This window comes from Centroberyx gerrardi, chromosome 14, assembly GCF_048128805.1.
Source record: "Centroberyx gerrardi isolate f3 chromosome 14, fCenGer3.hap1.cur.20231027, whole genome shotgun sequence".
Taxonomy (NCBI): Eukaryota; Metazoa; Chordata; class Actinopteri; order Beryciformes; family Berycidae; genus Centroberyx; species Centroberyx gerrardi.
The window spans coordinates 8,230,306-8,249,852 of record NC_136010.1 but is presented as its reverse complement, the minus strand read 5'-3'; the positions used below and the strand labels follow the sequence as shown (position 1 = coordinate 8,249,852).

Sequence of the window (19,547 nt, the reverse complement as noted above, 5' to 3'; positions counted from 1 at the left end):
CTCAGGCGGACGTGGAACATTCTGGACCAGAAAGGGCGAAGTCGCTGACAGAGTGACAGTAGGAAACCATGTTCTTCCATTGTGCTATCTATGTTGTTCCTGCTCAGAAAGAGGGTGCCTCTCCACCCAAAAAGGAAGAAGAAATATGTGTGTATGTGTGTTGGGGCTTTGATAGTGAAACCGTTCTATGACCCACTTTAGACAGTCTGCACTCTGATAGGGACTACATACAAAAACATCACTATAATTTTAATTTAAAATTTTTAATTACCAAACTTTTCCTAGAGGATCAGAATGATTCTCAGTACATCTTTCAACAGACTAATGACTACTAATTTTTAATCACAAGTCAAAATCCAAACCGAACAAACGGTGTGGAAGTTCACGACCTATTCGTAGCCTAATGTGCTTTTGATGTGTGTGTGTGTGTGTGTGTGTGTGTGTGTGTGTCTCCCTCTAGCCGTCCAGTCTCTGAACAGCCTGAATGACCAGATCGCGAACTTCATGGTGCCTGGATCCAAGACCTTGGAGCAGGAAGACCGCACCTTTCTCCCCCCTGAGAAGGAGACCATGCAGAAGTCCATGACCCTGATGAGGCACCTTCTGGTGGACGCTCAGGTACGAGAACCAGGATGTGATCATTAGCTCACAAGAAGGCTAGAGAGGTTCAGTACTAAATGACCAAATGGTTGTCAGCTCAATCACCAACCCAGACATGTGTGTGTGTATAGGCCCTAATACAGCTGGGAACTGATTAGTGGCTTATGGTGCTCACCAAGACCTCCGAAGTTCCCTTGACCAAGACACTGAGCCTTAAAACTGCTCAGGGCATGGAACTGCAGGTGTGCATGCAATCTGACCTCTCTAATGAAATACATAGTGTAGTGAGTGCATCTAGGACTAATATATGCTAATATAGTCAAGACCACCATAATCGAGTCAAAGTCAAGTCCAAGACCAGGTTCAATCGAGTTCAAGTCAAGACCAAGTCCAAAAGGTTTCGAGACCACGTCAAGACCGAGTCCTGAACAAATCGAGTCCTATTCAAGTCCAAAACGGAAATAAGCAATAAACAGGGTATATACCTTTCTAAATGCAAAAAAATGCTAATTAAGGAGTTTCTTCATTTTGTCTGGATGATCAGAGATGTGGATTTGCCTGCAACGGATTTCTGTATTAAACCCTTCAACACTATTTGGCAGGATGAAAAGTGCATTTGAACACATGAAGCTAGGCAATCATTTTATTGGCGATAAGGTGAAAAAAGCATGTGGTGCATCTTTTAAAAAAATCACAGATATGCTGGGGAAAAAGAGTCAGGAAAAAAAGAAAAAGTCCACATCCAATAGTGGCCAAGACCAAGACAAGTCCGAGTCCACAGAAAAGAGGACTCAAGTCTGAACTTGAGGCCTAGTCGGGACTCGAGTACTACAGCCCTGGTGAAAAGACAAACTTCAGTCACGTTGTAAACTGCCAAATAATGTAATCCTAAAGAACAAAGGTCAAAATAGATATTTAATGCTCAAGTTCAAGAAATCACAACACAGAAAGATTCTAGGTTGTGGCAGTATCTGGCAAACTTGTAGTGCAGAAGTGCACTTCATGCTTCATTTTGCACCTGTGCAAATTGCTTTGAAGACACAGATTGCCATTTCAGAGCTGCTTCGAATAAGAGCTTCAGATGAAATGGAAATATTGACAGTGTGTAATGGGGGTGGAACAACAAGGTTACATTTCCTCCATCAGGGTAGATTGCCACAGTTCCCCAATATAAATACACATCTGCTGAATGGATCATAGCGTTAGCACGTACGCTAATGGTTAATTCATTACCCCGCGCTACCTGTTTCTCTCTCTCTGCATGAATCTTCCTTCGATTCCTCTTATTCAGTGATGACCCCTCGTGTCCTCAAAAATAAATTTGTGGGGCATCAATCACCCAAGGGAGAAGCTGTGAGAATGTTTGCGGATTGATGTTTGTGGACTGCTAGCGCGGCACCTTTGCTAATAATAATCTAATGAATTTGCTGAACCGTCCTGCGCCTGAACGGGCCGCGTCAGATAACGACGACGGGGACACGGCGTTATTGGCACTCCCTCCTCAAAATGTGTTCACTCACGCTCTGTTTTCTCCCTCTTACATTCTGTTGCTCTTGTTCTTGCTCATAGTTTTCTGTAACCTTGGTGAGGGAGGAGGAGGAGGAGGAGGAGGAGGAGGAGGAGGAGACGAGAAGGGAGGGTTAGCAGGGAGGATGCAGCCAACTGAAGTGGCAATGTCAAGAGTCTGATTGAGCTGTTTGTGATTTGATGACATGGAGGCAGAAAGTGACAACTGTGCTGGCTGCGTTCATTCCTGAGAGAATCCTCTTTTATATTCCCACGGACAAAATGATTTGTCATGGATAATTAACTGCATGTTTACCTGTTTTTGGATTGAAAGGGTTATGAACTTAAACCTACAATAATATTCATTTCTGTAAAACAACTAAATTTTGTTTGGGTTTGGCGCCCACAAAACTACAATAAAGATAGTTTTTAAGTGGAAATGGCTTCATTCAGTGAACTCAATAATGTGATATCATTCGAAAACAAATTTCCTATGAAGAAGTCAAAACTTTCTCACTGATCTTTGAACTCAACAACATGGTGCCTTTTCCTTCCCACATCATATGCAGATGAGATCTTGACATTTTAATTGATGGCTTTCAGAAGAAAAGGCAGAGTGGGTGGTGTTGCCAAATTGCCAAAAGGGTCCCCAATCATACAAGGTGAAGTTTTTATCGGCAGGATGTGCAGTGACTCCTGCTGTGGCCACCTTGTCTAGGTGGGCCGATCAATGTCACAAGGTTGCTAGCTAATTAGCAATTTACTTTCCGTTATTGTCTCTTTTTCTTATGCTACAAATACCAGAGGTGAGGTTGATCCCAGTATATCAACCATCCCAGGAAGTAATGGACTTGCAATGGAGTACTGGGGCAGAGACAATGTGGTGAAAAAAAAAAAAATCTTTTCATTTGTTTCTTTTTTTGATTCTAGAAGTGCATGTATTTTCCACAGTGTCTAGATGTACAATGCTGAATAAATATTTCAGAATCAGTTTTCAAAAACTTTTTCAACGCAGGTCAGCGCCCACAGGGAGAGGCACCATGTGACCCGGCCGAGCGCCTGCTGGTTGCCTCAGTCCTTTGCCTCTCTTGATTTGGACATGTTGATGTGAGTCACCCTTCATACAGAACTAAAGCCCCTTCGTATGCAACAGGTCACCACACAGCTCCGAGAAAAAGCCTAGTTTCTTCGCATTTTTTTCCTTTTTCTCTTTCCATTCTCTCAGTCTCTCACTGTCTATTTCTTTCTGAGGCTAAAAAGCGTATTTAATGCTCAAAGCCCGGGGAAAATCCACTTACATGCCGGTGCAGGAGACGTGGGGAGACTACTGAGTGGCTGGTGACTGACGTTGAACGCCCCTGGCTCTTTTTTTTTCACTTTATCACTTTATCTCTCATTCTCTCTCCTTCTCTCCCCTCCTCTCTGTCATCAGCGTAAGGGAAAGACAGGTGGCCATCTTTCTTTCAGGGACACAGCAGACTCCAGTCTCAATCTTGCTCATTTACTTGCAGCCATTAGGGCACTTCTGCTCATTCTGTAAGCACACTTTATTTTGAATGTTGTTCTTTTCCTTTTGGTCATGGCACCAGTTAAAATTTCTGTATATATATCAGTAAGGATTCTTGTCCATTCGTGGTTCCTCCGAAGAGGACAACCTGTGATGGAATATAGTGGCTCAAAATAAAGAATTAAAATTGTGCCATAGATGGAGAACAGAGAGAGTTTCTGGCTTTTAACCTGTCAATCCCAATCTGAAGAGTGCATCATTTTTATTGTTAAAGAGTCAGTCTTCTCACTATGGATAATAGTTGCATACAATCACTTAACGTGTTTGCTAAAGAGTTAACATGAATGATCAGCAGAGCACATATGGATGATCATGTCCCTTCCTCTCATAAATAACAATTCATATTGTAGTTACATAAATTCATTTCATAGGTAAGAAAAACAAAATAAATGATGCAACTTCAGTTCAAAGCAATTTATTTCAACTTGTTGAAATAGCCTGCTGCTTTTTGTGTTTACACTGATACTTGGTAGCCAGTGGCGTTTGTCTGGCTGCAGCCAAATACAACAGATTTGTATTTTTTTCATGAAATTGGTTCCACTTGATTTTTTTCCCTCCCACCTCGATGCGCCCCTCCTGCAGTTCTTCCCACTGGTTGAGAAACACTGACTTAACGTTGACCAATTGGCCAATCTCCACAAAACTTTGTTGAAGATCTCAAATTTGCAAATCTCTGCACCTTCCATAAGAGTCATAACAAAAGTGGCTTATATCTCTTAATTATATCATTATGAAAGCAATACAAACAGAACATGGCAATATCAGCAAACCACCATGAAACCATTATCATGCAAGAGACAGTCACTGGAGAGTTACTTCCTCTGGATCTTCCTATTCCTCCGAAGGCCCATCTGGTGTGTATCCTCCAGTCAAGCTGGGAGGAGATTGGATGCTGAGTCTTTGCTACCGACCCTCCCTCCAACTCCCCTCCCCCCTGCTGTATCTGACTGTGACTACATTAGCTGAACTGTCACTCATCAGCGGAGGGGGATGGAGGGAGAGAGAGGGGGAGCGTGGGGGACGGGGGGACGTGGACTCACGGTGGAGGCCAGTAAGGGTGACTTTGACACTCACAGAGGGGAGACACTGATGAAGTAGGTCTGTCTGACTCTCTCCCACCTCCACTCTGGCTTAATCATCAGTGTGGAGCAGCAGGCACGCCTGTCACTCCTAGAGAAAAAGCCAGGCACACATACACACACACTAGCGTGTTTTACAAATGCAAAGTTGCAAGTCTTTAGAGCTAAAAACAGTGGAACTAGAAAAATATCGGATGATTTTGTCACGTCATGAAATTTGCATGAGCATCCAGTAGGTTCTCGAGCCCTTGTGATATGTGTTGAACACAGAACAAATCAATATTACTAGCATTGCCGTCTAGTCTGGAAGAATCAATATTCTGGGGTTGTAAAGTCTACAGACTTGGCTTAGCCTTAAAGCACTGTAGATATAGAAAGTCTTCTTTTTCTGACCTCAGCGACTTCGATGTAATACTGTAATCTCTCAGCAAAAACATGAAATTTACTTGAAAATACTTTATTTTCTGTAGAGCTGTATGAATATATTGGAGGGGAATATGATGGTGATCTTGACTGAATGGCAACAGCTGCTAAGGTAATAATCCCCCCTACCTGTGTGCAGAGTGGAAAGTGCTACACCAAAGTCAGCTGTGTCAAATCAAAATGCCCATCCTGGAAGTGCCCGAATGAATATTTCAGCACAAAGGACTGACTTCCCCATATATTATCCGATGGGGTTGGAGCCGTGCCCGGGGTCGCGGAGGAGCGCAGGCTGCCCGCGGCCTCAGAGGATTTGGGGGAGGTGCTGCAGAGGGAGTGGCTGTGTGATGGGTCCGGCTGGGTCAGTCTGTCCCTCTCCGGCTGGGGCCTCAGCTGGCCCTCCAGAGCGGGGTTTTTACACCATGCATAATACATTACCCCGGTCCCATCTGCCCCCTCCACCCCGCCTCTGACTCCACTGGGCCTATCTGAGGCCTTGCTCCAATCAGGACCAGCCACATATACTGCCATGTGCTGCCATGGCGATGGCTTATCGTGGGCTCAGCTCAATCCCAGTGTGTGACAAATGAGGATGGAAATAGGGTAATTTGGTTCAAAGGCAGTTTTGTATTCATGTGCTGTTGGAAAGAGCTGTAGTTTTTTCCTGGGTTATGCTCACCAGTCAAAATATCCAGCAATATTTTCAAAATATTTGGCTCACTTGGGTTCACTGCCTCAATGTGCCATTTGTGTTTGCAAATGTCTCTTTCTTATCAAAGACTAAAGGTCATTTGTACACCAGTCCCCGTCAGTTTCACATTTCCGATTAGTTTATTCCTGGTGTCTATTTGCCTCAAAGTCATAATTGCCGGATCTCGGTGAATATTATTTGCAGTGATGGTACTTCTGCTGCCAAGGTCAAACCCTTGTCATTCTTAATGCTGCTGTGGTCAAGAGTGTTGCACTTAATGAAATGCCTAGAGATAGCTGATTCATTGAGTGGATAGTATCCAGAAGGAATTTAAAACGATGCCTTTTACTCTTTATCTGCTGCGTGCAATCAATTTTTTTTTGGGCCACACACAAATTGAATTGTCGGTGCGAGATGCATGATATTACTCCTCTAGCTGGTGGAGTTGTATGTTGAGCAGATTGAAAATGGCGTCTTATCTTGTAACAAATAAATTGAAAACCATTTCATTATGGGAATACAGTGCTGTATGTTGCTTGCAGAGAAAAGAGCTTTCTTTTAAAGCTTGATTCTCATGTGAAACACAATAATAGTATGGAAATTGTTGTGTGTCAGTGGGAAATAAAATGATGTATACTTATGTAGACAATCAGTTTGTGAATTTGCATTATTACTAGATGGAAAATAATAAAACAAAAGAATAAAAATATATCATTATGTGCAGTTAGTGTCGATATTTGGTTGCATACAGAATGATCTTTCACAAAACTTTGTCCCATATTCTCACTATACAGTAGTAACTATATTACAGAAGCTTAATCCTCCTTGTGGATCAATAGATTCTCCCATTTTGTTGTATAAAAATCTGTTTTGACCAGCTGGAATCTGATGTGCTCAATCTCTCTGAAAGGTTAACAAGGAATAGATGGGCAAGAGAGGAACAGTGATGGTGATCTTTGGTCACTTGCCAATAGTAGGCACTTACTGCATTTACTGTAAATCTTTCCCTTAATATCAGCATGTGACCCAAAGAGTCAAATATCTACTGATCTGCCACTTGAAAAGTATGCATTTCCAGAAGTAAAGAGAAGATATTACACCATGGGAAGGCTACATCAATTATATGACACTAACCCATTTAAACTCAGTTCACACTCCACAGCAACCCCAGTTGGATAGTAAGCCTCATATTGAAGAAAAGGGTTTTGCATTGTGTGAAAATCCTGTAAGATGTTTATTTGAATCCCAATAATTCTAATTAGCCCAATTATCCTCTCATTAGACTGTCCACACGATGTTCTGTGAGCTGAGTTGGTCAGGAGTGATTTCTCTCAGCTTGTGACCAGATACCCTGTGTCATGTTGTGTAACTCCTTTCTGCAATCTGCATCCTACTTCAGAAATTGATACAAAAGGCATGACCACCAAACTTTTTCAAAAGTCTTTGTCTATCGGGACAAATTAGACATCACTGCACCTGTTTCATGACATATCTGAATTATGCATTACTAATATATTGAATGCAAATGGATGGGCAACTTTATCCACTGTATAAATATGTTAATATTTGCCCATTGTCACATTATATCCTCATGAATTTTAATAACACGTGGTTGTTAGTTTTTGGAGCTGTTTAACGAGAACTATTTCTCCATTATCGCTGCTAGATATATACGATTCTCCATCACGGCATGTTATTTGTGATTAATTTGAGGCAGCTTTATACTGTATGATGGAGTTTGTGTGTATTTCCCAGTGCGTTTGCACGTGTATCGTGCTAAGATCAAGGAAAATGCTAAATCAATAAGTACTTTCCCGCAGCGGAAGTCTGGGGGGACACAGAGCAGCTTTCCACTCACCTTACATCTAAAGGCCCATCACATGGAATAAATAATGGCACATTTCAAGCTAGCTCTATGCTAGGAAAACTGAAAATGACTACTCTATCGATTGGGGAGGTGCGTTCAACGGAGCGAGGGGGGGAGCCGATGATTGTGTAAGCTTTGCACACAACACATTTCCCATCCTCCATCAAGCTCCAGCCTCCACGAGCTTTAACCCTTTCCATCGCAGGTCAAGGTCTGGAATATAACAAAGACATGGCCATAACTATAGGAGTAGAAACAGTGGCTGTTAATAGTCTCCATTGATCCAGAATGGGAGGGCAACGGTTTCCTCCGAGATTCTGCGACTCCAAGCCCTCCAAACTGGTCTCAAAACACAGCTAGAGTAATGACTAACTGTCCTTTCTGCTCCCCCGGGACCGGCAAAGATAAATGTGCACCCTTCAAGGTGAAATGCAAGCCTGAGGTCAGACTCAAGCGAACTGCGGAGTAAAGACATTTAACCCGGAGCAAAATGGTTTCAGATTGTAGATTAGGCAGCCGCTTGAAATGCTGGACTTGTCAGGACCTCCCCAGGGAAATGGTTTTATTGGTTCTCTGAATCAGCTGCGTTTGATTTTGCTATTGAGCGAGAAGGCAGCTTAAGCTTGATCTGGCTACATCAAATGCTAGTCTTCCCCTTGTGGGATAGTCTGTAAAGAAATCCAGGGCCTACGTTGAGCCCTAAATTGTTACAGATAAAGGGGGATCATAATAACTAAAGCTAATTACCAGATTTGGTTTATCCGCTAGAATGTTAGATATGGGGTTTCTAGGTGACCTTATATGTGTAGGCAAAATCCTATGGGGGCTCATCAGCAAAACCTTTTCAAAGCTTGTTGCTTGTTATTTTTAAGGTTACGGTTGTATTTTGTTGTGGATCAGTTTTTACAGGTGGTTTTCTGTGTATTGCATCCAGTCCCGAATGAGACTTGTTTATTGGCCATTCCCAGAATACTTTTCCAAACCCTAACCTTTCATCTATCCTTTAAAACGGAGGGAAAGACGATTATCATTTAAGGTGGACTGATGTTCATTGGAGAAGCAACTTTGATGCTTCCTCCATCCTGGCCAATATGTTTCTGTACAAAATGAATAAGATATTCCTCTACGCATTTCAGTCAGGACCACTTAAGTCAAAAAGAAAACTTTTATTGCCATTTGCAGTAGTTAAATTTGGCGGTATGGCTCTGTTCTGGGAGAGCAACAGCAAAGACCCCCCCGTACAGAACAGAGCAGGCAACAATGACAACAGAAATGACATTAAGTCAGACACAGCATGTAAGGAGGAGCTGGGGTGGAGGCGGGTTGCAAGCGGCTTGCAGAGGAAGCAGCAAGGGTAGGCAGACTGAAGCAGCTTTAAATAAGGCGCCCTGTATGAAATTAGTCAATTGAATGCATAGAAGGGAATCAGCTGAGCCATCAGCTGATGTAGGCTGGGTTTGTGAGCTGAGCTTGACTTCGTGGCCTGCCTGAACTAATGCTATGCTCAATTTGTTGCACCCTAGTGTCTGAGTCTTCACCTCCTGCCTTTGATGACATTGTCCAAGACTCAGTTTATCTCGAAGAGCCATATCAATAAAGTAAGTAGGCCTGCTGCAAGTTCAGAACTTCACTTCCATCCTTTCTACAACTTATGTGTGAAAAATGTGCTTAAGGGCCTAAACTGTCAGTAAATGCCTGTACTTGAGAGTGCAGTATCAGAGACATGGTAAGTATATCTTTAGGGCCATAAATGCATCGACTGTGCTGTGACTCCCTGACACCTATTGTGAGGATAGAGTACTGTATGCTATTACACCTTAAGACTCTCAGCCTGTCTAACAAGGCGATAGTTGTGTCTAATGACCCAGCACAGGGCACTCAAGGGGAATGAAAAGTCAATAACTGAGGCTCTTGGGTGATGAATAGAGATATTTGCATAACTTGACCAATCATACCTAGGTTGCTAGGCAACCCTCCTTTGACAGGCCTTGTTGCAGGCAGCGATGCTCATGGTTGAATGTGCATTTATGTTCATTTTTTTTTTTTTTTTTTTTTTTGTCTATCTGTCTTGTTTTGCCTGGCTTGTCACAGGAGGAAGAACCCTTCATCTTAAGGAAGATTGCATCTTCTTAAAGTGAATTGCACAAAAACAGCACAATGTCTTCCAGGCATTTTGTCATTTGATTGTACCGTCTGTGGAACGTGTCAGGATCATTGATTGAACCAAAGTATCATACTAGCTAGTGTTCTGGTTTTGCATAGATATTGAATTTTCTCTTCCTGTAGTACTTTGCTGGAATGTTCTCCGCTCTGTGGCAGCCCACCTGGAGCCATGTTATGCCATGGTTACACTTAGCAGATCACAAACTAAGGGAAAAGCTCTAACTACAGGATGATTTAGTTATCATGCAGCTCCTCACAATAGCTAAGTGATCTCTCTCTCTTCATGTGGAGAGGAATAGTTTCTCCCAGCAAGGCCTGGTCACATCAGATGAAATGGTCTCCTAATCTAACGCCCTCATCTATTGATGCAGTCCAAGTGGAAACATCAACTCGAAGGGAATGCTGCCTCAGGTGTGTGTGTGTGTCTGTGTGTGTACACGTGCACATGAGGGAGCATGTTACTATGGAAACAGGCCATCAGACGATTATTTTGATCGCATACACAGGACATATAGGTAGAAAAGTAATAGCTGAAGCTCGTTTATACGTCGGTCGGTCTTGCTTCTCTCTGTCTTTTCTTGTTCCCTCTTTCCTCTTCCTGTTATTTTTCGCCATATTACCTTGCAGAACCGGTTATCTCTGCAGATCAAAGGCTTTGCCCTCAATTTTGGAATGGGGTTTCTGAGCTATAAGGGGCTGCCTCCGACTCAGATGTGTGCTGTGCCCATGGCTACAGTGTTTAGTGGAGGTGGATTCGTGACCCTCAGCTCTGACTCTGGGAAGAGTAAAAATGCATCACTTATAGCATCACTTGTCTCAAGTGTGTGTGTGTGTGTACATGCATATGGAATTGCAGTTGTGTACATGCATATGGAATTGCAGCTATTTCTGTGACCTGTATCAAGTGAACTGTCCCGCAGATGGCTGTGGCGACCCTCTCCATCCTGTACTACTTTGCCTTTGCGCTACCCGAAATTGAATTTGACTTTGTGCGTCTAATTGGCGACTGCAATACAGTATCCCTGGTAACAGAAGCTCATACCAAGGTTACATGACTTGTGAAAGAAAATCAAACTAATGACAGCGGGAGGTAAACTGCACTGCAGTGTAGGTGTGATCATAGAGAATGAAGTCTGCATTATAAGTGAGGCACCTCATCACAAAGGCTTCACTCTCCTTTCTTGCCTCTCACTGTGTGTCTGCTGTACGTGCACAAAGTGAGTCACACTTCCACAGTGTGATTCCACTCGTTATTGTACATCCACCATAGGTCAGACGATGGAGAATCGATAAATGTATGAAGGACTGTACATTCCCTCCCCGCCCAAACTTAGCGCTCAGGTTGGCCCTGTAATGTTGGATGCACGGACAAATTGATTTTCCCCTCTTATCAGATGGGAAATTAGTTACTTTCTCTAAAAACACAATGTGTAGCCAGAAGCTGCTCATTTTATGTAAATCTTCATGGAGAAAAATAACAGTGTTGGAGCACTGCTTTGGACTCCATGCTGATTTAATGTTGATAAAGTGTTAATTTAGCTGGTTTTGCAACACAGGGTGAAGAGGAGGGATTGTCACATTGCCGTCACACATCGCCTTAGTAAACACAGCTAGGCGAATCAGCGGGAGATGACAAATAGAACAAATCATATTGGCCTAATCCATAATTTCAAAAGCTCTTCTGCTGTCATCAAAGCCCTCTCTTTACTTTGGATTTTTCTCTCTTGAATGAGGTTAAAAAGGAATCAATAAATAGAGAGTAAACTTTGCAAAACTCGGCTCTGCAATGTTTAGTTTTGGAATAATGACTTTTGCAGTGGCACATAATGAAAAAATAATTAAGCCTCGTGTTATCTTTGGAATCATTAACATGTCTTGCTCAAGCATGAATCGGGGCCAGCCCACTCCATTTCACGAGTTTTGAAGAATTTATCTGTGCCGTGCAGCTCTGGGAAAAGCGTGCTGGATGTTGCACAAGCCTTGAGATAAGAGGAGTTGGCTTCTTTTTTTTTTTTTTTGCCATAGTTCAACACTTGGACACAGTGGGCTGTAATTGTCCAATATTGATTTTTATGTCTTTTTCATTACTGGGGTTGTTTTGGACAGATTTAATTCTTCACCAGTGTGACCTCTTTTTTTTTTAAAACACCAAGTGAGTCTGTCTTGAAGCCTCACAGAAACGCATAGGAAATGGGTGAAATCTTCAGTGACTTGCTCATCAAAGTTTCATCAAAATGTAAAAGAATAAGAATCGATCAAATTACAAAACACATTTTTATTATTTTTTTCTCAACAACCCTCATATTGTAGTATGGGGGTGCATCTAAGTTTATAATAGCTAAAATCTGTATTGGCATCTTTGCAGTCTCCAACCATCAAGAAATAAAGAGAGAAAGAACTCTTGCTGCAGGGGAAACTGAATTTTAATTCACTTCCTCACATTTCCTATACACAGAAACACTGAGAGTATTTGTTTACAGAAGATGGATGAGACTAATTGAATCATACTATGTGCTACTTACTCTGCTTATCCAATCATACACAAATCTATAATACAGCGAGACCCTTATCTCTAATCGAGAGTCTTCTCAAACTCACGGCTCCAAGGTCAAGAACAGTCATCTGAATGGTTTAGTGTAATTATCATAGCGGCAGCACAGCCATCTTTCCCAATATGAAGATGAAATGCAGTAATCATAGTATGTGGGACGCACTGCAGCATAGTCTAACGGCAATTAATATTTCACGAATGTTTCTAACGTTTCATTCCAAATGTTCGATTGTTGAAAAACTTTCCTGACACAAAGTTCTTACTGTCGGCAAGATTCATGAGCTCGCTGCCTGGGGCAAATTTGGCTATCAAGCCGCTCTCTCCCCAAATATGGCACAGAACAACACCCAAGGCAACGGCAAAAAACAGTGAAACCCAATTTCAAACTCCAAATAGATAAACAAATACCCTCACAAACAACTGGTCCTATCCCCCCCCCCCCCCCTTCACTTTCCCATCTATTTTCTTTTTTAAACCGTCTTCTGTTTTTTCTCTGGTCGGAAAGCATTCTGCCAATATCATGCCTAACGTAGTGTGATATCAGTCTCGTCTTTGATCTTGGGCAGCGATTACTGACGGTGGAAGCAGACGGGGTAGATCTCCTCCTGGTTAAATACCAGAGTAAATGGGATTAGGTGTCGGTCCCACATGAGGCCCACTGAGTCTGCCTACAGAGCTGACACACTCAGGATGAACACAATGCTGCCTGAGCAATAGATAACAGCACTTTTCCTCTGCTCATAGTCCTCAGTACCTCTGTATGCGCGTGTCTAACCCCTTCTAATTTCATAGAGGCATTTTCAAACGACTTACCTGGATAGTAGACCGGATTTGCATAAAAGTATATTTGCCATGGCTTAAATTGATTTCTGAAACCCTGGGCTGAACAATGAGCTCACATATTGTACTGGAGGAGCAGAGCGAGGGCCGCCGCCAGATGATTACCGCGCTGTGACGTTTCCACGGGCAAACCTGACACCGAGACACAATTCATCTGACCGTACTTAACATCTCAGCTCTAGTGTGCTTTGAGTCTGACTTGTGTGCATTTGAAAAGCTCCATCCCCAAATAGGATATCCACCATTTAATAAATTGGGGGCATTGTGGACAAGAAAATACAATGGCCTACGCAATATAATTTCATATATTTTTTATCATCTTAAGACCCTTTCTTACAAAATAGTGACTTTTTTTTTGCGAAATAGAACAGATTTTGAAATACTGAGCAGTGAAGACTAATTAACAACTTTTTCCCCCTGAAATGTAAATGTTTTGTTATGAATCCCTTTGTTAATCAACAGTGGTTTGAGGTACAACTGCAGCCAACACAGTAACACAGTAAAACACATAAATCCTTTCTACGAAAATTACAGTACCAGTCAAACGTTTGGACACACCTGATTGAAAGAACTATGTTTTTCATTCTCTTAAAGCCATTTTGATCTAAAGGCTCATGCTTAAATGCTTGAAATTTGTTTCCTCGACAAATATAAGTAGTTGATGCCTTTGCATGAATTTCTTTCCAAAGCCTTTGCCGTTCCATCAAGGCAAAGGGCGGCTACTTTAAAGAATCTAAAATATAAGATAGTTTTGATTTGTTTAACACTTTTTTGGTCACTGCATAATTCCATTTGTGTTATTTCATAGTTTTGATGTCTTTACTATTATTCTAAAATGTGGAAAATAGTAAAACTTTTGACTGGTAGTGTACACAAAACATGTAAAATAACATGCTACTGTATGTTTATACTATTCATTCACTTCTTCCACTTCAGGGTCACATGGGGTTCAGGCCTATCCCAGCATGCATTGGGGGCAAGGCAGGGAAAAACCCTGCACAGGTTCTCTGTCTATCACAGGGCGAACACAGATAGACAGGCAATTACTCACACTCACATTCATCTCTATGGGCAATTTAGAGTCTCCAGTCCACCTGACTTGCTGATGTGCCACCTCATCTTTATACTAGTCTAGGTTGAAATGAATTAACATGAAGACATATGGTTGGTTGTGGAATCAGTACATCATATATGAAGTCTAGGATCCCATTTCTTTCTCATATCCTCTGTGCCATCACTCATTCCCTCTCTTCTGTCGTTCTCTCTTAGGGGAACATGTCCCACTTTCTCTCCCCCCCTGCACCGCCCCCCTCTATCCTTCCTATTCCCATGTGTGTTATGTGACACTGATACATGGTAACCATAATTTGTAGTTGGAGTTCGACAATGCACGACGGGTCAGTCCTTCATTTATAGCAAACACTTTGATCAGGGTTATGGGCTGATCTCCTTCTCACTGAGCTTGGCAGAGACTCTTAAGCTCACCACCCACATGAATGGTACTTGTTAGTAGTGCCAATACAGTGGAGGACTGTTACCTTAATTTCAATGAAATGAAATTAAATGAAAGAGGACATGAATAAAAATGAACACGAATACTAAGAATTCATGTCAAGCACAAGAGAGTACTGATTTAAATGGCTTACCTGATGTCAATAAAATCCGTTTTTGCGCTACGTTTCTTTTACAATTATAACTCTAAGACCTTTTTCTTATGGAGCAAATTGTGCCACTTATCAGTATAATCAAACACCCATAATGCCAACAGTTTCACAACACGGGTAAACAGCTGTGAGTGCGCTCACAGTCAGCATAATGATGGTCATTTCCCGGCCTCCAGTACTTAAAAGTGTAATGAGCTGTGCCACCTGCTTATCAAAGACCTGCTCCCATTCACTCTCATTGATGCAAAGTTGGCTTTTTAAGTTGGACTGGATCGGACTAAAGGTTGGACTGGATGTTCTTCTTCTTGACGCTCATTTACCGGCAAGCGATGCAGGCATGGGTAATGAAAATATGGCAAAGAAGCAATGAAGCTAGCGTTGTCCTATTATGTTTTTTCTTCGGGCATTGGACATGCAGTTCAGTCACAGTCTTGTCTGTGTGTGTGTATGTCTGAATTTTAATGCAAACGTAAACAGTACCAGTTCACCATGACAGCAAGGTGTGGTGCCAACCAGAAGACAAAAAAATCATATGCTCAATTGCCATCAAATCTCTTTCACTGAGATTCATCTATATGCATAGCGAAGCCATTACACTTTTGCCTGATTAAACTTAAGACAATCGTTAAAACTTGGCTACTCTGGGTTAAGGTCACCATCAGACATCAGAGTTACTATCCTAATTTTAGCTTTTCTGTAAAATGTGTTACTCTCTCTCTCTCTTACTCTCTCTCTCTCTCTCTCTCTCTCTCTCTCTCACTCTCTCTTTCTCTCTCTCTTACTCTCTCTCTCTCTCTCTCACACACACACACACACACAAGCTGTCCCTTTCCTCCTCCCATGCTATTTCTTCACTTCCTCTTCGAGGGTCATCAGAGCTGGCTTTTTTTTCTGTATTTTTCGCTGACTCTGTCTGGGCACGCTTGGCCGTCTTTCAATTTAGCTCCTTCTGATAACTCAGCCCCTTCCAATAGATAAATATTAAATTATAACAAATGACTCTCACTTTCTCAGCAGGCAATTGTGTCCTCTTCCCCAGAGGCTTTTAGCATCGGCTAAACAAGCACTGCTCCTATCTGTAATTGGGAATGGGAAAAACAAAACACGCCAGCTCCTTTGAACTGCTAAATGAATGCCCTTTGCATTATCAATATTAACCATCCAGCTGCCTCTCTGGGATAACTGGACATTATTCAGATCAGCACTGTATATTCACAAGGGGCCACAAATAGCTAAATGTACCACATTCGTTTCATTCAATTTGCAATTATCAATATTCCCCAATAATGTGGAGAATAGGATTTCAGATGGGCTTTAAAAAAAAAAAAAAAAAAAAAAAGCTAACTGTGGTTCGCTGGCACGCCTTTGCTTTTTCATGATAAGTGACTCATACATATTCTGAAATAATCTTCTTGCAAATGCTTTTCATGTTTGTTTTTAGCACAGATCCTAGGTTCCAGAGAAGGTTGTAATCCTGTAAGCCTGTTTGAGTGTGTAACGTTATTAGTGTAACATGATTTGGAAGGCAAAAGACATGTGAGTTTGATTGGGTGTCGCTCCCGAGGGAACGCTGTTGGATGGAGGTAATATTGGGTAGCATCAGACTATCTGGCAGCAGTTGGGAGATGGCATGTGTGATGGGGAGATGCTGCCATGCTGTAGCTGCTGCAGATAGCTCATCTCCAACTATACAGCAGTGAGACTTCAGCCTGGAGCAGAGAGAGCAATATCCTGAACCGACTGTGCAATTTATTATATCACAGTTTTGAAATCACATAATATTTATTTATCTATCGGTCTGTCTGTCTATCTTTATAGCGAGCTATCTATCTGTTTATTTGTTTGTTTATTATGTATCACAGATAATCTGTCCTCAAGTATGTATTACAATCACACATACTGTATATATACTGTATATACACATACATACAGGATAATAATCAATCCTTGGGTTAAAATGAAAAAGATGACATCTAAAGCCTTATATTAATGCCAAGCTAATCAAGTTGGCTAGAATTTGAAAGAAGTTAACCTCAACAAAGATATATCCATCTCCTCATGTTTATTGTCCTAAAATGCTTATTTGGTTCAGGGACAGTACATGGGTGGATATGCCATACAGTCAATGGCTTACGCATTGAATGAGAGTACAAAAAAGACAAATGGAGCTCAGTGATATGACTATTTCTCACAACACATATATTGCTCTCTTCACTGCAAGGGGAAAATACAATAACTTTAACTGACGGTCTTTAAAGGAGCTGTATGGCATCAGAGAACATGAGTGTTAGAAAAGTTTGGTTTGACCCTGTATAGGTCAGCTAACACTGCTATTGTCACCCATGCAAAAAACAAAAACAAAAACAGAAGTATGCATTCATGGTACTGTAAGGCATTTGGGGTAAAAACATCCATTGCATTGAATATGTTACATTTTATTATTTTCAGGTTAGGAACAGTATGGATTCAGTCAAATGCATCATCCAGGAACAGGAGAAACAATGACAATAACAACAGACGATCCTTTCTATAAAACATCCTAAATAATAACTTGATCACAATATGACTTTCTGTTGAGATTAATATTAGAAAATAAAATCACAAGTATGTATTTGACTAAAATATTAATCTCTTTCACCCCAATTAACTTAGCGATAATGCATAATGACAGCAGGAAAATAGATTACAGCATAAATTCATGTATATAGTTATTTTTATAACACTTGTAGGATTCATAAGTCTCGGAGTGCTATCAGGGGAATTAACACGCACTCTGGCGGCCATATTGGAGGTCCTCAGCTCTTGGGCAACAGTGGCTGTCAACAGCGGATTGTGTTGTGTAAACATACAACCTCGCTGTCTCAACAAAATTGATATAGCCTATCTGTACTGTTTTGACTGGGAACAGATCATTTCAACACTGATACATCTGATTGATTTTGTCTATTTGCTAGCTAGCTAACACTGTATCTGGCTAGCTAACACTGCCACTGCCTTGTTATAAGCACACTGATTTGCACACAAGCTAACGTAGAAGCCAACATTAGCAGTGGATAGTAGTTAACAGAGTTGTGGACTCGAGTCACATGACTTGGACTCGAGTCAGACTCGAGTCACAAATTTGATGACTTTAGACTCGACTTGACAAAATCAAAAAAGACTTCCAACTCGACTTGGACTTTAACACCAATGACTCGGGACTTCACTTGGACTTGAGCCTTTTGACTTGAAAGGACTTGATACCTTCCCCCAAACCCAAAGATTAAAAAGTACGTTATTTAAAAAGTGTGCCACGAATCAATTTATTTCCCTTCATTTCCTGAATCAACTAACGCTATTCATTCCCAGCAAGTCGACACTTCATTTCCCAGATGCACTTTGTTTGACCCAATCTGACAGCATCCAATCAAGTTGCAGGAGAGAACCATGAAGAAGTAACGTTAAGTTACTGAGCGCCAGTTAGAAAAAAATGATACCAAAGATAATTTCGTTCGCGTACAAAAACTACGCGGTGGTAAACCAAAAACGAATTACAGTATGCAAAACGTGCGGGTCGAAAATTACAGACGGAGATGCAACAACTTCCAACTTCGTTCGACATTTGAAGCTGCACAAAGAACGGTAAGTTGAGGCTAATATATTAACGTAATTAGCGAGCCAATGCTTAGCTAACGTTACGCTATCCGTTGCGTCCACCGCAGAGCCCCGGACTTGGGACTTGACTTGGGACTTGACTTGGGACTTGACTCGGGACTTGCCTGTCTTGACTTGGGACTTGACTTGGGACTTGAGTGCAAAGACTTGAGACTTACTTGTGACTTGCAAAACAATGACTTGGTCCCACCTCTGGTAGTTAACGTTAACATTGATTGCTTTGCTAAATTAGCCTGCTGGCTAGTTAGCAAAGCCAAAAACCAGCTGTTCATTCAGGTTTGAGCTGATTTTTCTCAAACTAACTTGTAGGGACTGCGGCTAAAGACAAGACCGTTTTTGTCGCAGTAACCTAAATTTGGAAACAACTCTATCTTATCAGACCGTGCACTTTTACAATAACATTACTGAATTGACTACCACCCACACCACAAGCATATTTCTCAGGTATCTCACTTTTTGTAGCCCAGATGAGATATTCAGCCTTTACAAACACAGCAGAGGTGTGAGGTGTTGCTTTGACTTTGGCTTACTGCCTGAAATAAATTTGGATATAAATATAACATTAACAACATAAATTAGCTGACTGCTAACATTAGCTAACATGATGGATAGGTGAACCACTGGTGTGAGTAGGTCTTATCTTCAACATTATGGATGTCTCCTTCATTCCAGTTGCTGTAGCCTTTGATTTAGACCTTCTTGGGTAATTTGGCCTTCAGCTCTGTTCATCACTCAATGTCAAAGGACAATTTTGGTGTATAGCCTATATAGTGTTTGTGTTTCCCACCCCAAGTCTGATGTAAATCAAACATGGTCGCTGTGTGAATAAGGCGAATTGTGCCTTTAGCCATGCTAGAATAAGATTAAACAGGGGCAAGAGGACACAGTCAATTCACCATAGGACCAGAATGGCCCAACTACCACAAGGCACACCTAAAAGCAATG

The 19,547-nt window shown here is 41.6% G+C and overlaps 1 protein-coding gene across 1 annotated transcript in view; it reads left to right on the top strand.

Moving 5' to 3' along the window:
* The first annotated feature begins 548 nt into the window (after nt 1-548).
* The window catches only part of LOC139920220 (kazrin), a 145,830-nt gene continuing 126,831 nt past the window's right edge, over nt 549-19,547 (top strand). Inside the window, exon 1 of the mRNA XM_078288315.1 lies at nt 549-618. Coding sequence (XP_078144441.1) covers nt 571-618 — 48 coding nt within the window. The 5' untranslated portion in view covers nt 549-570. The remainder of the gene's footprint in view (nt 619-19,547) is intronic.